This window comes from Platalea leucorodia, assembly GCF_965183815.1.
Source record: "Platalea leucorodia genome assembly, chromosome: 4".
In the NCBI taxonomy this organism is placed as follows: domain Eukaryota; kingdom Metazoa; phylum Chordata; class Aves; order Pelecaniformes; family Threskiornithidae; genus Platalea; species Platalea leucorodia.
In genome coordinates, this window is record NC_138826.1 from 88,604,900 (window position 1) to 88,632,629 (window position 27,730).

The window sequence follows — 27,730 nt, forward strand, 5'->3', positions numbered from 1 at the left end:
TCAGTCACTGCAGTTAGTTACACAACAGAAAATAAAAGTGTGTAAATGGTTTCTTTTTCCCCAAAGAGTAAGGAGGATTAAAAACATTATGGACAGAGTAAGGAAGCAGAACAAGGACGTGGTTTCTTTGTTAAACAGCGTACCTAATTTAGTTGGAGACCAAAAAAAATGTCAAACTTGTCAACTATGCAGCTTCATTTCTGGAAATGTTCAGCACATGCCATTCTCCATTAAGTACAATTGAAAGGGAAGAAGTGCACACTGACAAATCTGGCCCTGCTATTCAGATGCCTAATCATGGAGTTAAGATCTAAACTTAGACCTTATGTTTAAAAACCTGCCTAGACGCATACGTGCTGCATACTCCTCTCAGTTGTCTCTTAATCCACGGTCTCTTTTGTTTTGTTTTGTTTTGAATACACAGCCACCTCTGTGCCGGGCTCCCAGTAGCCATGATTACTCCATGGGCTTTGCCCAATCAGAACACAGCTCCTTTAAAAAAGTTTGCTTTTCAGCCTCTGCTTCGTAAGAAAGTGAAAAATACAACTGTTTTCAGCGCCAAGGTCATTAAAAATTACATTCTTATGCTGTGCTTCAACCAGAGATCTCCTCCCTGCACTTCCTGGATGTGACACTGCCGTCTGCGGTTCTAAAAATAATCCTGCTTTTTTCTGACACGCTGCTAGCCTGCATGTGCATCCTGCATGTGCTAGTTACCCACACAGCCGTGCTGGACTTCTTCCTTTAAATATAACCATGTGCCTTCAAATGAGAGGCTTAGATTCACATTCCAGTGAAGCCACTAACAAATCAGAATATATCTTTGTAATGCTAATTCTCCAGCAACCTTTGGATCATCCCCACTACTTGCTTCTAAATACATCATTTACTTTCATTACATTACGTTTAATCTGTCCATGTCTGTTCCTGCCTTTCCATTATAAAGACAGCATATTGTGTCTATTAGGTACTGAGCTACTGCAGCTGGGAAGGCAGATACAACTCCTGAGCTGGCAAATTACCTCTTAATTCAGGTTAACCTGACTCCTCCTGTATTTTAAGCAGGAAGGCAGTTAAGGGGCCCTAGGGAAAAGACGCAACGCTGGGTGTGGTCAATATATTTATATGAGCAGTGAATACGATTTCTGTCTTAACTCCAGAAAATATAGTATAATTATACTTTATACAGAAAAAGCAGACTGAAACAGGAAAGGGAGCTTTCTTAGGCGCCTACTAAAGGAAAACTGCAAAGACTAAAATTTGAAAGGATTAGTAACGGCTCTGCAACTAAACCAATGAAAAGGGATTGCATTTCCCCTTTCGTTAGTTCTGGTTATACCATATATTGTAACTACGACCCTTTGGGCTGGGCTGGATCCCCTACAGCGGGGCTGACCGGACACTGCAGTGACATGAGGCGATGCGGTATGTCCATTAGACCTTTCAGCTCCTGGAGGAAGATAGGAGCACGATCCAAGTCAGTTAGGTGAAAGCAGAAACAGTAACTTCAGTGAGACAAGCTCTGTAGGGAGAGGTGATATGTTTTCATTGGACCAACTGATAGAGTGGAAAAAAGCAGACCAGCCTTCAGGAACACAAACCCTCCTTCACCAAGCCCAGCACCACTGGGCGAAGGGAAGGCGGAGCAATAGCTCCCTTCTCTCAGGAACGTTAACCATTGCTGTGGGACGAGTCTGGCAATGATTTTATACTGTCTGAACCCAACCGTTTATTTTTTTGCATGGCATTTATATTTTCAATTTTGGTATTATTAAAAGCTAGTTTAAACTAAATGTGTTGACTGCTGCAGCACAGCAAGAATTCATACACTTCAGCTCTTGCATTCTTTGCAATACCTGCCTGGACGTAAACCCACACCTCTCCCCGCTGCTTAGCACAGGTCTTTTTGGTAAGATGTCTCTGTGTCTTAGTCTCCGTGTCTCAGAATAGGATTTCTCATTACCCAAGATTATATCAGCTCCTGCTGATTGTTTTTCACTTCATGTTCTTAACCTTCTGCAGCTGACATCCCAATCATCTTTGCAGCAACTGAGCTGTCAAATGCAAGGCTGAGACTGCGATCAGAGAGAGCGCACCAGCAGGAAGACAGTGAATTTGTATGGAGCAGAAAGCTGGTGCTTGTGTGCATCTACCCGATTGTAACAGTAGAGAAACAAACAGAAAGAGCTGCATCTTTACAGTTAGAAGAGTGAAAATCTGGTACAAAATAAAACATATCTTCACTATCTATCCAGTCTACCTTTCATTTATTCAACATTCCTTTCTTTTTTGTTTTCTCACTAAACAGGGAAGTTGGGTTGTGAATGTTTTAAGAGGAAAAAACCCACAACACAAGCAAACACCTGGAAGTCTGCAGTGCAAACTCTATTATACTTTTAAAATCCAGGTAAGACACCAACCATGTAACTGGGAGCAAAACAGGTATCTTGGGAGAAAAATCTTATTATGAAAGGCGATTTGAGGGAGAGCAAGGCCTGCTCTCCAAATTCCCTTAAACTGAGGTTTGTTGTTAAAAACAAGAAGATAAGCTCTCTCACCTTTTTCCCTTCCTAAGCACATTGGTGAATTTCAGGCGGGACGTTTCTAAATCACTGCTAAATACATTAACAGTATGTCGGTGTTTAGTAGTACAGTATTGCTCAAGAGCAAGCCCCTTCTCAGCAGCCCAACTGTATAAATATATACAGCCAGTTACAAAATCCACCATTACCTTTTGATCGGTTTTGCAGAAAATGTGACAAACTAGACATGGATTAGACATTAGCTGTAGTCCAAAATGTTATAAAACACTCTTCTGAATCCCCTATTATATAAAACATTATAAAAATGAGATTTTTACCTTAATACTTAACCAGCATTGACTACCACTAATATTTTTTAAAAAGTTTAATAAAAACTAGGGGTAGCCCAAACAAGGCTTTAATGTTGCTTTAGCCCCAGGCCATCACTGGGCATTCATTTCACGAAATGAGACAGAGAGAGGATACATTCCTCCTGAACTGCAGCTCTGTCTTGAAGGTAGACCTCCTGCGAGACAAACCTCCTTTTCATACATGCGACAGCAGCAAACTGCTCTCCTTCAACCTCCAGCCTGGGAGAGCAGCTGTTCACCCGTCAACAGGAAAGCTCCTCTGGCACAGTGCCCCCAGAGCCTGCAAGAACTTAGCAAGTCGTACAAAACCAGATGCAAAAATCCGTCAAACAAATGCTGAGTTACCAAAGTTAAAGGTAACGCAAAGCTTTTAACTGAGTACCTCTAAGTGAAGGCATACTTCCTATTCCTTTGGCAAAAATGAGAAAACCTCACGTATGTTGTTCTGAAGTGTTTTCAGGGACAAGGCTAGCAAAGATAACTTACCACCAGTCGCTCATATTTTAATCAGAATCATCTGGATCTGCTCTAATTATTAAATGCCACCCTGGTATGTACACTAGCTTTTCCACTGGAACTACATCAAGGGTAGCTTTTTAAGGTAAAGAATACTAAAATAAGCAGCAAAGCGCTTGATGGCAGAAAAGGACCAAGGTCCATCTTGTTACCACGGTTTAGTCACACATAGATCATGAAGTAAAATGAAAAGCAGAGAGAAAACAGCAGGGTAGGTACAGCATGGCTCCAGTTGTGACAGCACATACAGGGTGATGCCTACATACTGGTAAAGATGCCAAGTCTCTGATTTCTCTTTCGGGAAAGCCAAAACCAAATGAAATACATATAATTAGCAGGAAAACACATTAAAGCGATATAGTAAAAGCTAGAATACGCAAACTTCCCACCAGGTAAGTATCAGTAATTTTTATTAAGCTCTACTTTTACCTCAGGATTTAAAAGTTTGGCTAAGTAAATTATCACAGTGCTTGCAGTAAAACCATCTAAACTGAAAGTCCCTCTTACCCCTTCCTTCCCTTGTTTTACAATCTCCTGAAGAAAGATTCAGTCCCCCTAACATGAAACTCTACATATACTTGCCTGTGAAGGAAGGAGCTGGCTGGTGCCAGAGCTACCCTACTCAGGCATCGTAATAGTTAACTTGGTTTTGCTCCTGCCCTCCTCCCCAGTACCACTGGGAGAGCACCAGGATTTCTCTGCTAAGGGATGGGGGAAGTATGCACAATCCTAGCGCAGGGGAAAGGTGAGGCCAAGGAACCTCGGCACTGGGGACCTTGGTGCAGGACAGGGAAGGAAATGGGAGAAGTGCAGAGACCGGAGCAGTCAGGAAGGACCTGGGGGAAAGAGACAGGGGGGAAGGAAAGCACACAGGCAGTTTGTCAGTGGGCAAGCCTGTGCGTACATACAGGCGGGCCCCTCTGTTTGCCCAGGGGAGGGGAGGGATGCAGCCTCCCTCACGTGTCCTGAGTTCAGCCTCAAAACATGCAAACTCCTTGAAATATTTATATAGACAGAAATCCAAGTAGCACCATTTTGCCTGATACACACCTAGACCCCCAAAGTGCATGCAATTCAAGCAGAGGATGAACAAAGACAAAAACAACTGCTCTCCCCTGCAATAAACAAGTATCAGTCAAGTGATTAAAAATTTATTCCCACCCTACACATGGTATCCAAAGAAACAATACATACAAAGATCTATTTATCCCACGATTACACAAGCCTCCTGGATTTAATATTTTGAACCATACAACAAAGTTCAAGATACTTTATTTGTTAGATACAACAGGTAAATCTCAAATGAGAGGTCTTGAACGTATGAAAAAAAATCACGTCACTTAAGTGACCTCCACAACTTATACATTCCAGCAACAAACTGTATTTATATTGTTTTAATGATACTGTTCACTTTCTCTTGCAGATCTGCTCCTCTCCATAAGGAGTCTTTTGTATTTTCAGACATGGTTCTTTTGTTCATTCTAACACTTTATATTTACATCAGTCTCATCCCAAATACTGTTGTCATACAGGCTTCTAATTCAGTTGTTCTTCTCTACCTGTAAGAGTCTTTGCAGTCTATCTACATTTTAGAAGAACTTGTGCACAGCACAAATTAATGCAAATGGCTTTCTCAGTGTACGTACTGAAGGATGTGCATCCAGAGACTGACTGCCTGAACACATCTTTCAGTAGTCCAGGCTGTATTTTTAAACTAATTATAGATTTATAAAAATGTATACAAAAAATTATCCTTGGACCAGTCTAAGACACAGTTGGTAAAGATGTAAAATTATTCAGGTATTTCTAACTCTGAAATGATATAGAGTATTATGGTGTAAACTTAGGTTACACAGAGATATAACTTTTTCTTAAATCAAGAACTCTGTAACAGAATAAATAATTTACAAGCTTGAGAAGATCTGCATTGTTTCTTACCCAAGGACTTGTTACCTATATTGTAAAAAGCTCAGAGGAATTAAATATCATTTCTGTCGGTGGTTGTAAAACTTAAATACCTGGTTTTGTTCACGTAATTCCCCTCTTTAAATGTGCTAGAGGTAGATGACGATAAAATGAACCCCAAAATGTAAGGATTAAGACACTGCAAATAAATTCTAAACCTGCAATCTAGCGAACATATGTTCTCACCAGATTTACTGAAAGCAGTTATTTTTTCTTTCTTTTTTTAAATAGAACAGTGCTCAACTTCTTCCTTCCACGTTGTCAAAAATCAGTGCTTGGTACTGGCATAAAATAATTTTCAAAGCGTTCCCAAATTAGAGCAGAAGCAGGTCCCACCTCACACTCTTCAGTCACTCCGATACGTTTCCGGGGACTGTCTGTTGAGGAAACGCTGCCTACCCAGCACTGCCCAGAGAGCCCTCGGGCCTCCCCACGGAATAACAGCAGACAGACCTGCAGATCCCACTGAGCGTAACTCTTGGGGAGAGGTGTGGGAGCGAGGGAGGTGGGCTTGAAGGCAGGAGAGAGAACCGGGCAGCCTTCACATCCATTACAGATGGTGACCTTTCCAAAGATTTCTCCAAAAATATTTTTAGTACGGGTGTCTGCATGCAAGGGCTGCAAAATATTTGGTTATTACCACAAAATCAGAGATTTTATTCGGGTGATGAGTATTTACAAGATCTCATGTAAAGCCTTGGTTTTGGCGTAGAGAAAATTATAAAGCAGCAACAGAATTTTCTAAAACATAACTGACTTCATTAATGTCCTGACAGACCAAAAGAAAAAATTTAAGATGAACTGTTCAGATCTGATTTCCTAGTTTTCTATAGCTTGGCCTATGGCTTCAAGTTTTCCAATGTCTCCTCTAGGCTCTCTCCACCTGTAATTTTATCTACTTTCTTCAACCAAAATTTATCAATATGTTGAAGCCAAACATACGTAAGAAAGCATAGAAGAAATAGGAATGAGCTTGGCATCCATTTTTAAAACTACTGAACAAAGTATGTTTCCTCTTCGTCCTTCACCAGACAAAAAGGAGGAAGCATCACTACATACCAGAACATCTGCATAAAAATGCCTCCAAGTTTCTTCACAACAGTAATACTGGCATGATCACAAAGACAGGATTCCTTTTCTTTCTCTCTCTCTCTCTCTCTCTCTCTCTGTATTGTAACTGTAGACATCATGATCTCATTTGGTATGCAAAAAATATAATTACTTCAGTACAATTTCCACAGCAATTTGAAGTATGCCATTTTCTCTTTTAAGTTACCATTTAAATTTAATGAAAACGATAGGACGGACTGAGATGGCAAAAACCCCAGCATTTTACATAATTCAGTTTGTTTGGTTTAGTTACAGAATAACGATCCTGGCTGTTAAACTAAGACCATAGATCTAAATGAACGAGGCAATTTTGTGCATTCTACAATCAATGCATATTTAAATACTTGTTTTCCTTCACAATATTATTAATCTCCAGAAACCCTTGCTTTATGGACGCTGAACCAATTTACTCTTACTGCTTTCCTGCTCGCTAAGCTTGAAGTGGGTGTAAGCTAAAATGCCCAACAATGTGCACAGAATCCCAAGGCCTTGATTAACAGACAGTGGATCCTTAAATAAGAGGCACCCTCCCAGGAGGGTGATGCAGAACTTGAAATGTCCAAACATGTTATACCTAGACATCTGTTAAGGATAATAGCAAATACCAGTATTGTTTTTTGTAAAAAGAAACACTTGGGAACTTCATTAATTACATCCAAAGCATGCAATGCTGTGTCACATCGACTTCAACTCATGCAGCTTTCCCACATCTCTGCGGCTATGAGAATTAGCCTCCACGTGAAGCCTTTTCACCCATCGTACAATACAAACTAACTGACATGCCAACACTTCCTCAAGGTAGCCAAAGTGTGGGTAAATATTCTTTCTAGGTATGAAGGTCACGTCAGTAAGTTAACCACCATATCTGTACAAACCCTGAACAAAGAAACAAAATACACTAAAACATGAAAGTGCTTTTCCAGCTTCATCATTTAAGATAAAGCAGGCAGGTTACCAAACAATTTTCCCATAGTAAATCAGCCCAAATGAATGCTAACATAATTCATCTGGAAACAGGAGAAACAACTAATGTTACAAAGGATACGTGACAGGTGACGTATTTCCAATGATCCAGTAAATGGACAAGTTTACCATAAAGGCTATTATACCAGACAGCAGTACCATTATCTGTGGATTAATGGACACAGTCAGTAATCCGACATGCTTTTAGCCTTTTGTAGATACATTTCAGGTTATTTAGTTAGTTTCCTTTACTTTCAAATGCAAAGTATCAGGCAAGAAAAACATATGGAGAACAAAACCAGACACAGCTTCAAATCAGTACAGACACTGGTGATGTGTATAAGTAGCTCAGGGTATGATGTCCATAAATATATACTGATACAACCACAAGCCTTTTCTCCTTTACTCTCAGTGAACATTTAAGAGTGATTTGGAAAATCTGGCTACTCATACACATACAAGTTGTATTCTTTACCTTTGAGACAAAGTCTTGTTTATGGTCACACACACACACAAAAAAACATTTTGGAAAAATATCCGATTTTATTATTGTGAATACTTGCTATTCCATTCATAAACTGCAGCGCTACGAGAAATGACCCATTGCTCAGTGGCATGATCAGCAGTGGTAAGAATAAGCCACTGGCTCTTTTTTGAAGAGAAGGACAAAGAGAGAAATTATAGCCTTCTTGGTGAAAATAAACTAGCAATTCCAGAGAACAACCAATGCTGGCATCTTTCCACAGAAGAGGAGTTGAGAGTGTCAAAAGTGAGCAAGCTTATCTCTTTTCTGAGTGGACAGTAAGAGCTGGAACTAGGGCACTTACATATTTTTAATTTAATACACTAGGGGAAGCTTCTGGATTTTGTCAGATTTTCCTGTTGTTCAGATGCCCCTCTAAACAGAAACAAGAATAAGGAGGTAAATCAATTGACAGACAAACTCCTCTGGGAGGAAGCGGGACAGACACAACAAGTTGGTTTTTTTTTTTCTCTCTTGCACATGCCCCTCTCATCTCATCATAGCCAACAACTGGTCAAAAATCTGTTTCACAATGAAACAGATCTTAGTATCAAATTTAACTACATCAAGGATGATTATTTATTTAAATAAAGTCAATAAAAGCCTTACCACAGCAGAAAGCGTCCAGGGCCCAAATATTCCCCCTTCTCCAAAGACTGGCTCAAAGAAGGGTATGATGAACAACAACATAGCCGAGGACATCGGTGCCTGATAGTACAGCAACTGCATAGAGTTTACCTGCAACTCATGCTGCTTAGCTCCTACCCACTAAAACCAAAAGAGAAAGCTGTTAAACACAAGGAAAAAAACCCCACATAAATGGAAAACTTGAGCAAAAGTATAATGGGTCCTAACACAGAGGGAGTCTCATGTGGACAATACTACATAAACGGACTGCTGAGCATCATCTTCCACCTTTGCCTAGCTAGAGGCCTACACGTTTGTCTCTTGTGAGCACACAAGCTGTAGAGCGCAGTCATGTGAGGAGGAAAGCGTATGCAGGAGCAGTGAAAACCCCCTTATGTGCCTAAACTTTCCTCTTCCCGTAGCCTAGGGGGTAAGGTATTATACTTGAGGAAGAACAAAAGAATAGCAGACCTGGGAAGAAAATGCCAGCTGCCTTTTATTCTCGAGACAAATTCCAGATCCTGTCTATGATGGAGCTGAGCACCTTTGCCTAAGCAGAGATCTGCTTTTGCTCCTTCTCATGTTCCTCCACACAGAAGCTAACAAAATCAGTAAACGTTTGGCTTTATTTTTTGCCAGCTTATTCCAAATTTACTGGATTTCATTTCAATATTGACTATAACTGTAGCACGCTTTAAGAGACAACATTAGTTATCTATGGATACAAAGATAGATGCTATAGGCAAAAGGATGCAGCTTTATGTTATACTGAAGAGCGATGTTTACATTAATACTTCATAAATCACATTCACGGGTAACATGGATTCCAGTGTATACAATATAAACTTGCTAAGTTTTTTTTTTTTTTTTAAAAAACTACAGGGTAATTTCACTCAGGTACTATCATTTCTCCAGTACACACACCGTCACCCAAGGTTGCTATGCAGCATCTCCCTCCTCCTCCTGCTGCCCCAAAACAGGAAGAGACCATTATTTATCATCTTGCACGCTACAGGTCAAAGAGCCTCACTTCTTTTGGAGGCACAGTACCTCTGTTACAAAGAGATTCACCCTTAAATTGACGATGACTATCCCATCAATGTAACAGGGGACCCTTATTAGGGTGGCTTTTACAATCATGGCCAATAATGAGCTGATCCTGAGCTGTTAGTACAACTTTACAGTGAAAAGGGCTAAGGCAGTCCTTGGATGTGTCTATTTTTTCAACCATAATCAGCCAGAAAGGTTATATTGTGCCTATATTTGGCAGTAGTGCACCCTTGACAGAAACAGCCCAGACTGTGTATAGTTGAAATTGAAGAAGGATGCTGATGAAAACGTAAATAGCTCAAGGATAAACCATGGGATTAACTGAAAGATTGGAAAATGTCGTTTATAGGGAAAGGCCCAGATGCAAGGCACTTGCTTCTGCAAGGAGAAAATCCATGCTCTCTAGAAAACGGAGTTTTACCGATGAAGCGATCTTTATCCCTTGAAAATACGCTCATGACCGCGTTAAAGCTGACACCCCAATTTTTAGCAGCAAGGACGATCAATTCCTTAAACAATTTACCAGGGGTTGTGGTGGATTGTTACAATTTGGTGGTGTTTTTTTTTTTTTTTTTTTTTTTTTAAATAAATAAGGGAGTATGGAGGGTTTCCTGGAAGGCAGGGTGCTGTTCAGAGGCGACCGAACCGCCGGACAGCAGGCTGAAACCCAACCACCACGACGCTCCCGCCCTCCCCTCCCCGCCATTACCCACCACTTGGTAGAGGGAGGTCACCAGGACGCCCAAGGTGGCGAACGCCATCCCCAGGACGTTGAACTTCACGTCGTAGTAGGAGTTGAGGAAAACGCCCAGCGTGATAGGGACCTGTGGAGGAGGAGAGAGGGGGTTTAGGCCGGGTTTAGGCCGGGTTTGGGCCGGGCGGGCGGAGGGAAGGGGGGGGCGCGGGGGTTCCCCCGCGCCCCCCCCTTCCCTCCGCCCGCCCGGCCTGAGGCGACGCCCGGGGGCAGCCCCTTCCCGCTCCCCTCATCCCCGCCGCCTCCTCACCAGGGTAAGCTTGATACGGAGAGGGAAGGTCTTGCCGTAAGCCAGGCTCTGGATGACCACGATGACCGGCGTGGTCATGGCTTTAGCCAGCTGGTAGGTACCGATGGTGTTGCTCTGCAGGGAGAGGTTGGTGAAGACGACGAAGCCGCAGAAGCTGAGGGCCAACGGCAGCACCTGGGAGGGCTGCAGGCTCTTGGGGGAGAAGGCGCCGAGCGCCTGGCACAGGTAGAGGCCGAGCCAGGTGATGGCGAAGTGCACCAGGGTGAGGCTGAGGTTGGGGAAGCCCAGCCGCACGTACAGCCACTTGTTCAGGAAGACGATGCAGATGGAGGCGGCCAGGTTCACCAGCAGCCCCGCCGCCAGCCGACCCTGCGCCGGCATCCAGCCCATGGCGTCCCGCGGGGCCGGGCAGTCAGCGGCTGAGGCAGCCCGCCGGCCGCCAGCGAACCGGCCGGGCCGCCGCCGCCGCCGCCTGGCCCCGCCTCCGCCGGGACACGTGGGCCCGCGCCTTCCGGTGGCCCCGCCCGCCCCAGCGCAGCCCCGCGGGCGGAGCTGCGGGCGCTCGGTAGCCACCGGGCACGGCCGGGAGCCGCGCTTCGCCGGGCCCCCTCCCGGGAGCGGGAAGCCCACGCAAACGTGCAGGAGCTCTCCCCGGCCCCCCCCACCTCCCGCCCCGCTCTCCGGCAGCCCAGCGATGGGCCGCAGCACAGCTTCCCGCCAAGGTACCGGTACCTCTCGACAACTGGACTTGGTATTTCTGTAACACGCACAGGTATAGCACAAATGACCTTCTTTGTGTCAGAAGCGTCAGGAGACGCCGACTGGGCGGAGGAGCTGAAGCCGTTGCCCGGCCGCGCTACAGCTCTCTCCTCCACCCTCTCCAGTTAAGGGAAAAGCAGCTAAACGCGTTTACACGTGTAAACAGGGCCAGAACAAGGTTTCTAAATAAACTACAGAATCTCAAACTTGGGAGGTTTGAGGTACGATCGCCCTTCTCCGGTTCAGCGTTACGCCGGCATTTTAGCAACTACACAATGTACGCGAGAACAGTACAAGCCCCGAAGCAAGCCCTTCTCTCCTCCAAAGGGCTGGTGGTAGCCCTGCGCTTGCTCTCTTCCTTTGGTGTTCCTTTCCTCCAGCTCCCTGCCTCCGCTTTCTTCTCCCCTGCCTTCCACATGCATCCTCCTCCAGTCTCGCTTTCCTCTCCACCGTACCCTTGCGCGTTCTTCTCCTGCCGAGTAGCACTTCCAGTCTACAGGCAGCTCTTTGGCACGCAGCAAAGAGATTAAGGAGGTTCATACAATCACCATACTTAATTTAATGACATTATAGATTAGAATGAACAAACGTTTTCTATTTGTGAAGCATTTTTATTAGAAAAACACCCCAACATTATGAAAAAGGTTGTGTAACAAATATCTTCTGTGAAGTTGGTAAGAATTTTTCAAGTTGAAATTAAAATCTGAGGGTCAGGGTTTTTTCCCCAAAGATCAGAACAGTTTACCTGACTTTTTTTTTTTTTTTTTTTTTTTTTATTTATAAGCAGAATGTCCATGTTTACAAGTTGTTTGCAAGTATCTACATGAAATCCTATGACTGAATTTCATATCCCAAAGGATCAAGATCCTGGTCCAGAAGCATCAAAGAAGATTCCCTCAGCTTCTGTAGAAGCTTTCGGAGTTCTTCTTTTGAAAATACCTAAGAATAAAAAAAAAGACATATGAAGTTATATTTATTTGCAATGAACAGCACTGATATCAAAGTAAATGGTCATTAATTCAGTTACTAATTTTTTTTTTTTTTTTTTTTTCTCCTTCTTTCTTTCTATTTAAGACAGCGTGAACACCAGACATTTCAGAATGGAATTTAGTAAAGGACTGGAAGCTAGTAGCAGTATCCAAAACCTGAAGGTAGTCTGAAGATAGCTCTGTCTCATAACTACTACAAAGATTATTGGTAAACAGCCAAATTTAATTTTCCTGTTATTGCTGGCAGAGACCTTAAGCCAATCCAGGCGAGTGCATCACAGTATTTTTCTTAGCCCTGATGTTTCTTTTCAGATTTGGAATCCTTGTTTCTTTCGTTTTTGGGTTTGGTGTGGTTTTTTTCTTTTTGGAGGGGGGGGGTATGTGTTGTGGTTTAGTTTTTTTGTTTGTTTGGGTTTTTTAAGTGATAAAGTTTTTTTGTGTTGTTTTTCAGGCTTTTGGAGGGAGAGGAGGTTAGGTAAACCAAGTGCTCCAAAACAAAACCTGCTTATACAATGTTCTGAAATGTAATGGAAATAAAAAAATAAATTACAGTTCTACAGTTCAACTTATTTCAATAGCCCCCACCCAAAAATTAGTAACTGCACTACTCAGAAGAACTGCTCGTCAAAACATGGGCATCATCTTCAGTGTTTCAAAGTTAACTCTTTGCTTCCTTAAGTCAGCATACAAGGAAACCCTCTACTACCGCAGTGAATGGGAAGAGATGAAGAAACTTATGATGTTAAGGAACATATGGCATCTTCCTCTCTATATAGAAGCTTTTATCCACAGTCAACCCACAGAGCTTTTAAATGGAAGCTAAGCTGTCTGCAGCACTCAGTAACTCACCGTATAAAGCTTGTGTCGCTCGGAAGCAACCATGTCAGCCAGTCGTAGGCACTCTTGATATTGTCCAGTACTGTGTAACACCGTATGCAGTAAAAAGCACATCATTGGCAGACACAGCTTTCGCAGCAAAATCATCTGGTGTGTTCGTTCAGGGTCATCCTCGGCATCCTTACCATAGCAAAACAATATATTAGTATTATGAACATTCGCCTTTAAAAGGCAACTCGGTATGACCACATAATTAGCAGCATCAGAGGCAAAAAACTGGACTAACCAGCCTAGGCTGGACTGCCAGATCCGATTTATGTGGTAACCGAAGGGGAAGCAATCTGTAATTGGTCACAGCACGGCCGGAGTGAATTATAACAGAGTAAACAGAAGCTCATCAAACTAAAGATGACAAAGGTACAACCGGGTACAATCTGGCTTTGTGGTCTACGCCATGATATAAAAATTCATTTTACCTCTCTAACATCAACCATCCATCCTCCATCAACAAACAGCAACACATTGTACATTTTCTCTTTTGCGTCAGCTGTAAGAGCATCCAAGAGGCCTTTCCAAATACCATAGTCCATCTGGCAAAGAAACAAAAAATAAACTACTGCAGAACAGGATAATTTCCAAGGCTATTTTAACAGACTCTTCACCTAGCAAGCAACAGCCAGCCCAGCTGTAATTCAAACCAGAATCTTCAGCTAACTGCCAAAACCTAAAAGCCTGCTGCTAACAGCTATTTCCATCTTTGCTTAATTCCCTGTCCAGAGAGAGTCAGACAGGTTGTTCAGAAGCAGTCAAAGCCACTAGAGGAAGATAATTTTAAACAACTTATTCTGCCATGCTTCTATAACAAATACTTGTATAAACCGAATACAGTGTATTCATACTGGCCAGACATGCAAAAAGAACTTTTGGCAAAACAAACAGAACTGCAGCACCATTTAGAGAAGAAAATGTGACAAATGCAGGAACACAAGACAGCCTTCATCCTCCATTTCCAGGGAAGAGTTAACAGCAAAAATCGAGTAGATTTATTAATAACACTGACCATCAACACATTATAATTAATATTTACTATTACAGTATACAATATTACATGTAAAGGTGAGTCATGTAAGAATAAAGCATGAGAATTTATTGTGCAGTGGCATTACTGTTCTATCTTATACTCCCTCTTTTCAACGTAAAAATAGAATAATTTATAATAGAGTTCTTAAGCAATATGAATTAGCAGACTTCTACGCTGTTTCATTAAACTAAGACTGCCTTCTAAGCAAGAACGTAAATGTTTACAGTAAATAACAACTTGAACTTTCACCTACCTCGTACTTCTTTTCTTTATGTTCATGGGCTACTTTTTCAGTGAAACTTGCTTGTGGTAACAAAGAAGGCTTCTGTGGAGCCGAATTCATGTGTTTAAACCATTCATTGAAGGTTTCGTGGGCTTCCTGGATTGCATTGGAAAGAGGGTTTTGACATTTTTTACTCACTTATGCAATTACAAGAATGTGCATTTAATGCACAAAAGCCAAAAGTTACTTTTAAGTATAAAAAGAACCTCACTATTTTGTAAACTCTTAGCTACAGTGCATCCAGGAATCAGTAGTTAAATCAAATGGACAAAGCTTAAAGTTTCACCACCAAGGCAAAGCCACCATTATTTCTAAGTAATAACTTGGAATACAGCATATTTGAAACTCACCAAATATGCCCGAATGCATAAATGTTCCCTTATAGCATTGTCATCTTCAGCTGGAAGTGGAGTGTCCATTCCCTGTTCTTCCCATTGGTTATATATTTCTGCTATAGAGTCTTGGGGAATCTTCAAAAACACGTCTTTTGCAGCTTCATGTTTCTTGGATGCTATGAGAATGTGAACTGAGTATCAACAGCTTTGCAACTTCCATATTTTATTTTTATAAACTGACAAAACCATGCTTTTTAGTAGACTAGATTAAAAGTTATATCAAATGTAGTGCCGAGAGCCAATGAGAACGAAAACAACATTTAAAAAGTCTACAATGTTTGTGAAGTTTAGTACCCAAGAACTTCCTCATGATTGCATTGCTTTGCTTAAGTGCTTCTGCCCTCTGTGCAGGATCAAATACGAGCCAGTCAATTACATCTATTTTCAGCCGATCTGCCTGTAAAAAACAACATATAGATTCACTAACATTTCAAGCATACAGCTGATGTTAGGCATATTAAATCTGGTCAATTAAATATACAAGTTTCTAGAGATCTTTGGATAGCATTAGGACATACTCACAGGATTGCTTTATTCACAACTTTAGTATCAAAAGCTTAGAAAACAATCTCTGCAATCTAGAATAATTCAAAAATCCATGCCTAAGTATTTCCAAGATGTTCAGGCCAATGGGTGACCATCAGCTCTCAAAAATTTTTATGGATTGCCATGCATCTTCCTCAAACTTTAATATGAATACACTGTACAAACATGGTTTATGGAGCCCTTGCTACAATCCTCAGGGGTGCCATCAACCTGCAACCACAGTTATCCCAACTCTTGCGTTAGATAAACTACCTATTTGGCTTAGAGAGTTGAAACTTTGGATGGAACAGCAAAAAAATTGCCGCAAGCTTGCCAACTATCAGTTGCTTTCTAAACAGTTGTACTTTAAAAGCAAGCTATTAAGAGTACCTCACTGTCACTGAAGAACTGAGTTGGATCCAACCGACACTCAGTGGTGACGACAAGGAAACTGTCAGTAAAGGCAATGTCTGTCATAGCTAGAATATGTCACCTGAGCATGTAATAAGGTACATCTGGGATCCAAAGTATTAATCCTCATAATTCTTAGAAGCTACAATAATATCCTACTTTCAGCTACAATGTATTTTGTTATAGTCATTTAATGGGCTTTATCTTCACTTACTGCTTGCACACAGACATGCTGCTGAGCAACATACACCACAGCCCAGAAGATCAAGGAGATGTAGAAACGGGAGTTACGAACTTGTGCAATTCAACTCCTCACTTGATCACATGGAAAGTGCATTTCCCTCACAGGCTTTTTCAAGGCCATTTCCACCATTGTTGCAAGAGACATACGGCAAAAGACTCTGTGGTTGATTGCAAACTGGGATATCTGCCCTGCGAAGTATACTCACCTCCGTTGTGCCTGTATCTAACATATGGTCATGGTGACTGAATTCACCAGCATCCTTCTTGCGGATGTTTTCAACAACAGTTTTTGTTATGGTTGCAACATCCAGACCTAGGTTAAGAGAGAACCATGTAACAGCGATCATTAATTCAGACTTGCCACAAAATTAATTTCAGACTCCAATTGTTGATCTTATTCCTCACGACTAGTAATTCTTATCAGTCTGTTCACACTCACATTGTCAGACTAGATTATAAGCTTTTGAGATATGTCATTTATTGCCGGTATTTCAGAAGAATGATATTTGAGATAACAGAGAACATCAAACATGGGAAAAAGAATAAGACAACTAACATTTTTTTCAGTCTGTGCTGGGGACCAGCATAGAGATATATTTGCTAAGACCACCGATTCCTACAATTCTGACGAAAAGACTATGATTTGACAGGAATGTACCAGGGAAAGCTCAGAGTAGTTCTTTTACAGATGCTGAAGCAGGACATTTTATTTTTGAACCCTTAGCCAAGTCTTTAAAAGAAAATGACTAAAAAATGATTGAAGAAAAAAATTAGACACTGAATTCTGCAGTAAATCTATTTCTTTGTGAATTTTGAGTGGCACAGAGGCATTGTCAAACAACAGACAGTGTGCTGCTTCACTGTAGTCCTGTTTAGTTTGATGTATAGGCCTGGAAGGAAGCGTACAATTAATGTGAGCAACCCACCACGGCTAAGAAAGAGCACTAGAAATAGGACAAAAAACATAAGATACTCATAACCTTCCTAAATTCACAAACAGGTATGTATTTTTATAATTAGTTTTCTGAAATAAATACAATCATGTCAAGCTTCAGAGCATATATTTGAGACAGGCAGCTGGCATTTACTTCCTGCTGTGTTTGGACATAATCCAGAAGCAGAAGTGATATTTAGTTTAATTCAGAAAAAGAACTGCAATTCCAGGGGAGTTAAAAACCACAATATACCTACTTGAAGAAGTGATCAGCAAATTAATTTTATTTAATTGAAAAATGAAGAGACACATATAAGAGAAACAATACCATCTTCATAGATAGGTCTTGCATTAAAAACTACTGAAAGACAAAATAGCCCAGCATACAAAATGATAATTTGAATATCAGCATATCTCACCTGCATCTTTTGCTAATTCAAGGCAGTGGTGGCGTTGATCACTTTCAGTAACATCTTCGAGAAATAAAGCATACTGAGCAACAGCTAGCTCTGGGGGCAAGTGGCTAACATAAAATGCTATTAAATCCGTGTGCTTCTCAGATATCATCCGCTGCAGAATAAGAAGCAAATATTTAGAAAAAACATACTGTATTCCTCTGTGTAAACATATAAGTGTGTTTACATTTATGTAAAAACATAAAAGCGTAAAAAATTTCTGATTATTTTGTTCTTATATAGGAAGATTCCATTTCCCAGCTTCCAAACAAGGATCAATAAAACTGTCTCTTATTTAAGCACTGCCGACAGAAACTCTGCATATTAGGCAAGCTTCCAGGTATCTCTTGAGAAAAGAGCATTAACTGCGTCATAGCTCTTTCCATCCTGTAACCTTAAGTCTGCTTTTCCTCCTCCTTTACATCTAAATTACATCAGAGAAAGCAAACTGTATTTTTGAAAGCTTACCTGAATGTAGGTCTTCAGGACTTCAACTGAAACTTCCTCCTTATTGCAAACAAATACAAATTCAATTTTAAATCAGATAATGTTGGGGGGGGGGGGGGAAGAAAGAAAGATCCTTTACAGGCTACCACTATGACACTGACACGAGGTTATTTGCTTACCCCTGTTTCAGTAATCTACACATTCAAACAGGCTCAGCTGGAAGAACTGTTTGCCTCAGAGACTGATTAAAAATATGTCTTCCGATTCAAAGATTTAATGTTCCACGGATTTTCTTTTTCAGCAACTGGATAACATAGTTTTTGGTCTAACTGGCAAGTTACTTTTTAAATTGTTTTTCAAATATTTCCATTTCACCATTTTTAAATTAATAAATAAAATGTCAGGCAAACAGATGACTATTGCAGTGTGCTACATGCACTGTTGTATTATAGAAAATTCTAATGTTCCTATGTACAGGGTATAAATATCACCTGGCTCATCCTTAATAGCCTATACTAAAAATAGGCTTAATAGCCTATACTAAAAAACCAAAAGTATAGTCCGAGCACCTGAGACTGCTTCAGCTAAGACTCAAGTGTTTGTTAGTGTGAGGAACTATCATTCTAGTTTTATATGTGTAAATGAAATTAGAGATCCTCATCTAAGCATATACCTATATGAATTGTACTCAAACATCAAAAGCTTGCACAACTGCCTCTTCCCTCCAAGGTCTACTGAGGGTTGATCGAGTAATCTTCCAGTAAATTTGCCTACTCCAGAATTGTAGAGGCAGTAATCAACAGTTACTCACAATCCCACAATGGAATTTATGTAGGAAATTGCACCTTTTTTATCCTCTCTGTTAAACATATGCTAATGACTAGTTCTATCACACTTTAGCTTAAAGACCTATTCTATCAAATTTTGAGTCTGGCTAACAAAATGTGTACGTGTACACACACATACAAGTTCCTCTTAATTAGCTAAATGTTAACTGACTTAAACATAAATTTCAACAAGGGAATGAAGCAATGATTAGTGGCATGAAAAAACATAACAACTCAGAGCTGTATTTAAATCATCTAATGAAAACACTTATTTGCCTTTTGCCAAAATAGGTTACATTCAGAAACTTAACTGATACATAAGCACTTCTAAATTTTAACATAGTAGAAAAGGAGAGCTGCTAATTACTTGTGATTGCCTCAGAAAAGAGTAATTGCAGCTATGTGACCCATCTGTGTATTTAGCATAAATAGGCTAGGTAGCTAGTAGGCTATACTTAGTATAACCGTTTTGAGAAAATATGAAAAGTTTCAGCTAGTACCAATTACCTCAAGCAAAAACATTTATGAGCTTACAGCAACAGGTACAATTCCAAGGACTGTGTATAAGATCAGGTTATATTCAAAGCATCTTGGCTGCTATGAATAAACCTAATATTAAAGTTTGAGTCAGGTCCTTCTCAATAAAGGGCCTACGAGTAGAATCCATCATCCTTAAAAAATAATTTTCAAGCTGAACTGGAGGGGAGGAGGATGCTCTTTTCTAATTTTGACTGTTGCATTTAGGGTCTAAGATCAACAAATACACTATTTAAGCATGCAGCTCCTCATCAGCCTGGTAGTAATTTACCATCGTTCTACGTAGTTTATATATTTACACATTTCTACTTCAAAGACTAGCTATTGCTATGACAACAGATCAAAAACAAGTGAACTTACCTTAGTCTGCAGACCCAAAGTGCGGAAAAACAGAATAAGATGCGTCATGAAACGAAGGAGGTGTCCTGGGAGCACACTTCTGTCTTTGGAAAGCCATCTGCTGAATTCTTCCATCAAACCTATAGCCACCAAGGAAATGTCGATATTAGCCATACCACAGGGAAAAAACACCTAAGAAATATTTCAAAATTATGCATTTATTCAACAAATGTAATTTAGCCTCAAAAGCCCAACAAAACAGAACAGCAACAGTTTTGGAAAGATTTAGCTGTCTGGCTTAAATATCTGCTGTATGTATTTTGTCATTTCTCGGGAAAAGTTATAGCAATAGTCTCACATATATTCTGACACATTTACATGATTTCATGACTTCTTTGAAAACTACCTTGTATGTCAAACTGCAGAAAGTCCCTGCAGTTCTTCATTAAAGCAGCAGCTTAGCTTTTAGGGGGAGTTTGCCTACTGTGTGCTTCTAAAATCCATTCACATATAAGTTTCTGGAAAGGTCACTAGAAATAATGTAGTAGTTGACATTTAAAAATCACTTAGAGAAAAGCTCACCGTCCACATCTCCCAGTATAATGAATTTCTGAATCACGTGATAGTGTTCTTGATTCTCCTCTATAACCCTCTGGGGAGAGAAAAAGAAAGTTTAAACTTTGAATAAAATCTTATAGCGTAATGTATAAAGAAAGCAAACTTATAAATAAAGCAAAGGTTCCTTAGGGAATAAAGCTTTCCTATTTCAAAGGGTATTCTGCATAAAGAGCAGGAGAAAAGGCATTTGCTCTCTCAATGTCAAGTTACAAGAATATTGACAAACTGAAAGAAAGAACCAGAATATAGATCTGTGGAGTTAATACTTTCATGGAAGAGATCCAAGACTAAGGGCTTTTTGCTCTGAAGAGTAGAATAAATAACGATGTTGCAGAGAATAGATTCTACAAAGTCACAGAAGAAGCAACAACGTGTATAAATCCTAAAAGAAAAGGCATGTGAAACTTATTGAGGAGGAAGAGATTTTTTTTGGTAGAGGAATTAATGCATGAAATACAGTTTAAATGCACCTGTAAAGTTGCTGTATGGGGAGGCTTGCACTAGAAAGGCAAAGGCAGCTGGGTGTATCTGTGGCTGGCTGCATCAATCTGTAAGCTGTCTTTCAGCATGTCTTTGTCTTAGCAATATGATAAATGCTGTATGTCTATTCCATCAAATAAAAGTAAGTGTAGTTTCAATTTAATCTTTACAAAATTAAAAATTATTAAAAATAAAGATAAATAAATTATATATTCCATCTTAAATGAAACAAGTATCCTGGGTTTTGACAGTAACAAAGAAACACAGCCTGTTTAAGCAAATATGCTTTTAAAAGGCCTGTTTCGAAATATGCACACGAACCTCCTATAAAGAAAACTGAAACCTCTTACAAAGAAAACAGCATGTAATCAATCTTTGCACATTTTATCAAAGTGTTAAATAGGTGATTTACTCTGTTTACTTTATGTCTGACAACACTTGACAGTCAGCCATTTCTTTAGCACACCCAGCTAGTTTGGCAGATACAGGGCAAGACAAAACCTGTATCTTTTTCATTGTTAAAAGGTGGCACCATATAGAAAAAGCTATTTGAATTAAGAAATTACACATTACAGAGGTAGAAAACCTACAATAAATCAGTCACTGTGCATATTTGAGCATTTCATTAAATAGTGTAGTAAAAGTAGAACCTAGTGCATAGTTAAAAATGGTAAACAGTGAGGAGAAACACTGTAATTAATATGTACCTTTTTGTCTGTTGCCTGAAGTTCTTCAAAAACTTTTTCTGAAGTCCAGCTTCAAAGTAGGAGAGAAAAGGCAAAAAAACGTTACCTTGAATATTCCAAACAGATCATACAGGATCCTTTGTTGAGTGTAGGAGCATAATTTTACTTAAAACTTACTTCATTTCTAAATAATCTCTAGGAAGCTCTTCCATCTCCTCTGCAGTTATTACTGAGGTTCGTATTTCCTGCTCAACAAGAGTGTCCACCATGACCCTGAAATATGCCCAAACAGTATCTTCCCAGGTGTCACAAACTGGAAGAAGCTACATATTAAAAAAAGAGAGCAAAAATTATCAAGAGATGGAGAACTATCAGAATCCGAAGCAAGCAACTGTAATTTAGAATCATATTTCCAGGCACCAAAGCAGACTAATAACCATCTTGAATAGCAGCCTTTCCTTCACCAAAACAGGACAGAAAAAATCCTTCCACTGAATAACGCTCTAGTTCCTTGATTATTTTATATCAAAGGCAGTAAATGGAAATTGTCCTATCCTCCGTCCAGAGGCAGCACCACTCTGACACCGTTCCCCCTCTTGTGTACCACCTCAGAAAACCAATCCAGATGAAGACTATACACTTTTCTGCCTGATCATTTTTCTCTTTGCCTATCATGGTTGCACAAGTCACAGTGCAGTAGTGAGCAGTGAAGGGCAGGAGGAAGGGAGTACCGCTGCTGTGGTGATGTAAAGAATTTTATACCCAGTTCTTCTCTGAATCTTGCTAGGCTTTTTCAGCAGTGAAACCCTAGGACAAGTTCCAGAGAAAACACTGCATTTCATGAAACACTTCTCTCTTACAGTAATTCTAAAATTACTGAATTTTACTGAAATTACTGAAATTTGATTTCATTAAATGTCTCTTTGCTCTGTCACAAGAAGGTAAGTATCTTCTGTTCTGTAAGTCTGTATAATTTTACAATACCTTTTTTTCCTGCAGAAGAGCTAATTTTAAATTTCAATGAATAAAACCTGAAAACATTCCCTATTCCCCCTTGTTTTATTTTCTGAATTATCTTTATTTCTACTACATCATACCAAGATGGGGGGGCGGAAATCAAGCTCCTCATAAGTAGGAGCTTATCACTGATTACTATAACAGCAAAGAAACTTATATGACAGTCTGCAGTGTTCCTCATTGTTCTTAAAAATAAAAAAAAAAATTAAAAATCACTGGTTAGGAGTGGAAGAGCACAAAAACATCTGGAGGATTAAAGCTAATAAAAAGAGAGAACTACTTAAATATAAAATTGAGAATTGTACAGCGTATAAAACCTACTGATAATGAAATTCAGTTACAGAATAATCTTTCGATACACCAACTCGTCTATAAGAATACTGTGCATGAGCAGGAAAGTGACTATAGAAGCCCTTAAATAATACTAAACTAGAAAAGAACTACAACAACAACACTAGAACTGTTTGTACTGAAAGTCAGCAGGAATAATACTAAGAAAAGTCTATCGTCTATTTAATTAAGGCACGTCAATCTTACAAAGAACATGTCTACTAAAGCAGCAATGCTTGCTATTGTCCTGTTTACTAGATCTTTAAAAGTACAATAACCAGTAATTGCAGTATTTCTGATGATATCACTGTCACATATGATAAAGAAAATGCACAACTACCAAACACCACTTAACTAGGAGGCCTGACATACCTGTTTGAGGTTTCCACTCAGTGCTGCATAGATTGCTCTCTCATATCTATTAAACTGCTCCTAAAATAAACAGTAAAAAAAAAACCCTTTTAATTACAAAGCACGTAAGTTTTCTAGTCGCTTTACATTTTATTAGAGATCAACCCATTACAAAATGTTCCCTCTAACAGTTTCCAAGAAAAGCCAGAAAATCACAGGACGCATCAGGAGCCAAAATAAGAACAGCAAGTGACTCCCCCTTCACTAGCATCCCCTTGTAACTTATCTGAAAAATATACATTGACCTGGAAAGAAAGCAACGCTTGTCCTTTCCCATTCAATTAAGTCAAGATGAAAGTCAAAGTTAGTGTCAGGAGTTTCACTTTCAACCAAATAAAAAAAGTCAGACATTTTGTAAGCCTGAAAAATTGGTGCTGATTACGTAGATTTCTCACTACAAGACATAAATACGTTATTTCAGGAGTCCTCTTAGAAACATTAATTGCAAATCCCATAGGCAGCAAACACCGAGTGGGTAGGTTTACTTAAAAATCATATTACAGAGTTCAGAAAAGTTCGAATTTATATATTAATATCAAACAAATCAGCATTATCTTACCTCTTCAGCCATACGCCAACAACTTATTTTCCAAATGCACCTATACGGATTCCCTTGAACAGGCTCCAGCTCTTTTCCTTCATGCAAAGGATAATTTAAAAAAAAAAAAAAAAATTAAAAAAAAAAAAAAAGAGAGAGAGAGAAACCAGTAACAAGGTAAAGCCTATTTTCTGTTATTAACCCAATTTCAATCCCTTTGGAACTCTTCCCAAAGCATTTTGATGCTTTCAACTGGACTGCAAGGTGGCTTTTCTGGGAAGTTTGGTAAATGCACATCTTAAAGTTACAGTATTTTGAAAGCTTAGCTGCTATCTAGCTTTGAAGAAAATAATGTTTTTGACTGTAGCATATCTACAATGTTTACATTTGGAAAGCACAAAGTTAAGAAGAAAAGGAATTTTTATATCTTAAGGAATACAAACTTCTAAAAAATGTCACTGCTTCAGTACTGCTATTCTGCATGCATCTGCATGAGGGCACGCATCGTGGAATTAAAACCCATATAACAGCAGGCTAGGTAGGTACGCTCAAAACAAGACTGGGACAAAAAACAAGGCTAAGTGGTGAAGCGTGCAGATAAAAGTAGCAGGCTATCATGATTTAAAAAGCAGGAAAGCATCATGTCTTCCAGACCCGGCTATGCACAACACTTAGACACATTCTTAAATTCTTTGCTAAATCCTGCAACGTCCTGAGCATAAAGAGAAGAAAGGTACTGTGCTATAAATAGGACCGTGTGCAAGGAACCCCAGAATCAAGGAGAAAGGCAATTTAACAATTTTCAAATATTTCAAAAGCATCTATTTTTCCTGCATTTACACTTGCTGAACTCTGGTCCTACTATACCTTTCTGAAGCTGGATACAGAGTCCAACTTTGAGTCTGTAAGCAACAAGTTGTTTGCTAGGTGGCACAAGTCAGATGTTGAGAAAATACAGACTGAAATATTATATGGAAGTGGAGAAAATCTGTCCGGAACTCTGAGACATCTATTTCCTAGTGATTATGCTTGATTTTCAAAAGGAAAGTGACTTCAGCATGTTAAGTGGATTCAGTGAACCTTCAACTAAAATAATTTCATATTAGTTTTTTACACATTTGACAGACATGGTAAAATATTTCAGATACAAAAAAGGCTCTTAAGATGAAAGAGTTATTTTTCTTTGCCACAGACAGATATTAAGAGAAAGCCCTCTGCCCTATTTTTACATCTGTCTCAAATGCTCTTTGAAGTAGATACCTCCATTTATGTTAGGATCATGATACAATTTCCATCCTTCCAAAGTTGCAGCTCTCCAGGCCTGACCACATCGTTTGCATAAGCGCTGTGCCTGAAAAACAATGGATTTTCTCAGCAACAGACTTCAAGGTAGGAAAACCACTAGCTTCTCCTTTAAAAATTGTGTAGAGATTCTACTATGCAAAAAATAAGCACAAAGAACCTTAAACTCAAAACAGCTGAAAGATTTCAAAGTAAATAAAATGTCATCAGTGTTTTTTTCACTAAAGATTTCAGTTTTTCAGACAGTATTTATAGCTATGTGAGAAACATGCTACAGTCTCATCTTTGCTAGCTTGAACAGCTGTTACGCATCCTGCTGATAAGTTTAGTTTAAGGTGTTGTCTTGTTGCTTAGATGTATAATCCATCTCTTCACGCAGTCATCTACTTTTCCAGTTGACTTAGCCTTCCAAACCCCTCAGGCACTTCTAAAAATAGCAATCCCACCTTTCCCATAATGATATTCAATAGTCTATGCACTAGCACAAACAGGTTTAATTCAAAGCTATTTTGAATAGCCTGGAAAGTAGAACAGAAAGTGTACAAAAAAAGATTGCCTACAATTCTTCCAATCCTACACCCCTACAAAAAAAAAAAAAAAGTCAGCTAAAGATTATCAGACGACTGGTACCATTCCGGGACTGACAAAACAGTATGAACAGTGAGAGAAATTGCAATAAGCAGTCTTGGTTTGTTTAGCCAAATTCTGTTCTTTTCGCAATGGAAGGCTGCAGACATTCAGCCATTTTGGGAATGGTGACAAACAGTAAATTTAAAGCAAGTTGTTCTAGCTTACCTGCTATGTATTACCTGTTGTATGGTAAATGAACAGAGGTTCATTCTTAATTCAGAGTAAACTCAAAGTATTTTAACTTAGTCTTTCAGTAATGAATAACCCACTTCACGCTTATCAGACAGGAGGGCCGTCATGGCAGCGACTGCAGAACGACCGATGCTGCAGATTTATATTCACATTGCCCTGCAGCAACATGCTCATGTGCCCACACTATCAGAAAACGAATAGATGTGCACCGCAGTGGAACAGAATACTAGCAAGTAACCATATTCCTAAGTCTAAGGCCTGGGGCACAAGAATCTCAAGTCCCTTTCCCCCGCCCCCATCACTCAAATGTCATTAAGTATACATGGAGCCTAGAATAAGGGAATCAGTTTCCAGCTGAGGCCTTTAGACAACACCACAACAGAAGTATTTATGTGATTAAATCATGAAAGCCACTTCTCAACTGGGAATCGTTATACGAAACAGCTTTAGGACCGAAATTGCCTGGATGTTACTCAGCTAAGGATTAATACAAAGTATACACATCATATATTCTCTCTAAGGTAGGGGAACAAGCAGGCTTACAGTGAAAGAGTTAATGGAGGACAATAATGTGCTTTCTAGAATACTCAAAGTCTAGCAGAGTTTTCACTGCTGAAGACCTTGCCAAACGATAAAGGTAAGAAAACAATAGGTAGAAAGCACGAAAGAAAAGTTATTTTAACTTATAAGAGTAATCACTGTAAATAACTACACTTCTGATGGCAGTACTAGCCTATGGAGCTTGTGCGCTGGTCCCGAGTTCTCAGTCCCGGGACACACCTCCAAATGTGCCACTGCAATGGTTTGTATAAGGTAAAAAAAAAGCCCCTACTCTTTCCCTCAACTCCACTCTGATCTTATACCCAAGGGAATGTTAGAGGAGCAGAGCAAATAAAATTTGATTAATTTAATGCTATTTCTAAAGAAAGCATACATCAAACCTCTCTCTCTATTTAAAATTACAAGTGCATTCCACTCTACTGTATCTAGAAGGAAGCCTGTATGATAATCCACCGATTATTAGAGATGCAATTAGGAAGTTCTTTGAAACATTCTGTGTGTTTGTCTGGCAGTATTTAGCATCAAGCCACTACAGTAAAAAAATATTGTCAAACAACCAAAAAATCCAAAGATACAATGTTTTTTTCCATAACATCCATTCTACACCCAAAGTTACTTAACTAAATGCAAGATTTTGTTAAAATAATAATTTAGCAGTCCATCATTGTTGGTATTGATAATAAATTGGAAATTAAATCACTACAAGCCAAATCTAAACAGGCACTTTAGTCCACAGCTTTTCATCAGCTTTAATACAGTTTTCAATATAGATTTAAAATAAGTTAAACTAGTTAACCAAGAAGATACTATAACTTTCTGCAGCATACCTCATCTGTCATTCCTGCTCTGATGAGAGTGAAGAGATACTTCAATAACCTTGCATCATCTTCTCGATCCAAATCGTCAAGTGGCAGTTTCTGTCTTATAGGAGCATCTGGATCCTGCAAGAAAGAAAAGTCACTATCCATCCACACAATGCCTGTCTGTTTCTTCCAATGATTTCCTGCCCTGTTTTATAATTTGGAGTCACTTTTTCACATTAGCACAACAATCTGTACAACCCACTTAATATCTAGCATGATACTTCCCTGTCTTTCCTCTCTCATTTCTTCTATTCATCTTCTGTCACTATTCCTATCAGAAGGAGCCATTGCAATTTCTTTATTTACTCCACCACCTTGTTTTTTTGCCCCAAACTTCTCATCTTCGAGCTCTTCTCGCCTTCAAACACCCTTTCCCCCCTTCTGCCTCT

The 27,730-nt window shown here is 39.6% G+C and overlaps 2 protein-coding genes across 5 annotated transcripts in view; both read right to left on the reverse strand.

Annotated features, from left to right (window-relative positions):
* Positions 1 to 4,643: 4,643 nt before the first annotated feature.
* Positions 4,644 to 11,105, reverse strand: SLC35E3 (solute carrier family 35 member E3). 2 transcript variants are annotated; one of them, XM_082308236.1, is made up of 5 exons: positions 10,652 to 11,105; positions 10,361 to 10,471; positions 8,580 to 8,738; positions 7,530 to 7,612; positions 5,886 to 7,058 (listed from the first exon to the last, which is right to left on the reverse strand). In XM_082308236.1, the coding sequence occupies exons 1-5, from the start codon at positions 11,039 to 11,041 to the stop codon at positions 6,872 to 6,874; spliced, it is 930 nt and encodes a 309-aa protein (XP_082164362.1). In that variant the 5' UTR covers positions 11,042 to 11,105; the 3' UTR covers positions 5,886 to 6,871. The 2 variants fall into 2 exon arrangements, with proteins under 2 accessions (XP_082164361.1, XP_082164362.1); XM_082308235.1 differs by lacking the exon at positions 7,530 to 7,612 and having other exon boundaries at positions 4,644 to 5,992.
* Positions 11,106 to 12,043: 938 nt separating this feature from the next.
* The window catches only part of NUP107 (nucleoporin 107), a 31,669-nt gene continuing 15,982 nt past the window's right edge, over positions 12,044 to 27,730 (reverse strand). For 2 of the 3 annotated variants that reach the window (XM_082308140.1, XM_082308141.1), the window contains exons 12-28: positions 27,306 to 27,419; positions 25,054 to 25,144; positions 23,815 to 23,891; positions 23,217 to 23,276; positions 21,675 to 21,820; positions 21,519 to 21,567; positions 20,296 to 20,365; positions 19,735 to 19,853; positions 18,032 to 18,070; positions 17,528 to 17,678; positions 16,381 to 16,487; positions 15,290 to 15,392; positions 14,951 to 15,111; positions 14,571 to 14,696; positions 13,713 to 13,826; positions 13,249 to 13,416; positions 12,044 to 12,349 (exon numbers count right to left, since the gene is read on the reverse strand). In XM_082308140.1, the coding sequence (XP_082164266.1) occupies positions 12,242 to 12,349; positions 13,249 to 13,416; positions 13,713 to 13,826; positions 14,571 to 14,696; positions 14,951 to 15,111; positions 15,290 to 15,392; positions 16,381 to 16,487; positions 17,528 to 17,678; positions 18,032 to 18,070; positions 19,735 to 19,853; positions 20,296 to 20,365; positions 21,519 to 21,567; positions 21,675 to 21,820; positions 23,217 to 23,276; positions 23,815 to 23,891; positions 25,054 to 25,144; positions 27,306 to 27,419 (1,803 nt within the window). In that variant the 3' untranslated portion in view covers positions 12,044 to 12,241. The remainder of the gene's footprint in view (positions 12,350 to 13,248; positions 13,417 to 13,712; positions 13,827 to 14,570; positions 14,697 to 14,950; positions 15,112 to 15,289; positions 15,393 to 16,380; positions 16,488 to 17,527; positions 17,679 to 18,031; positions 18,071 to 19,734; positions 19,854 to 20,295; positions 20,366 to 21,518; positions 21,568 to 21,674; positions 21,821 to 23,216; positions 23,277 to 23,814; positions 23,892 to 25,053; positions 25,145 to 27,305; positions 27,420 to 27,730) is intronic. The other variant, XM_082308142.1, reaches the window with a different exon arrangement.

What these genes read in the sequence shown, in the direction of transcription:
- SLC35E3 (XM_082308235.1), bottom strand. Translation starts at nt 11,041, where the DNA reads ATGGGCTGGATGCCGGCGCAGGGTCGGCTGGCGGCGGGGCTGCTGGTG. An exon ending in TCCGTATCAAGCTTACCCTG is followed by an intron (nt 10,472 to 10,651) that starts GTGAGGAGGCGG and finishes CCTCCTCCACAG; the next exon opens with GTCCCTATCACGCTGGGCGT. An exon ending in CCTGGACGCTTTCTGCTGTG is followed by an intron (nt 5,993 to 8,579) that starts GTAAGGCTTTTA and finishes AATATTTTGCAG; the next exon opens with CCCTTGCATGCAGACACCCG.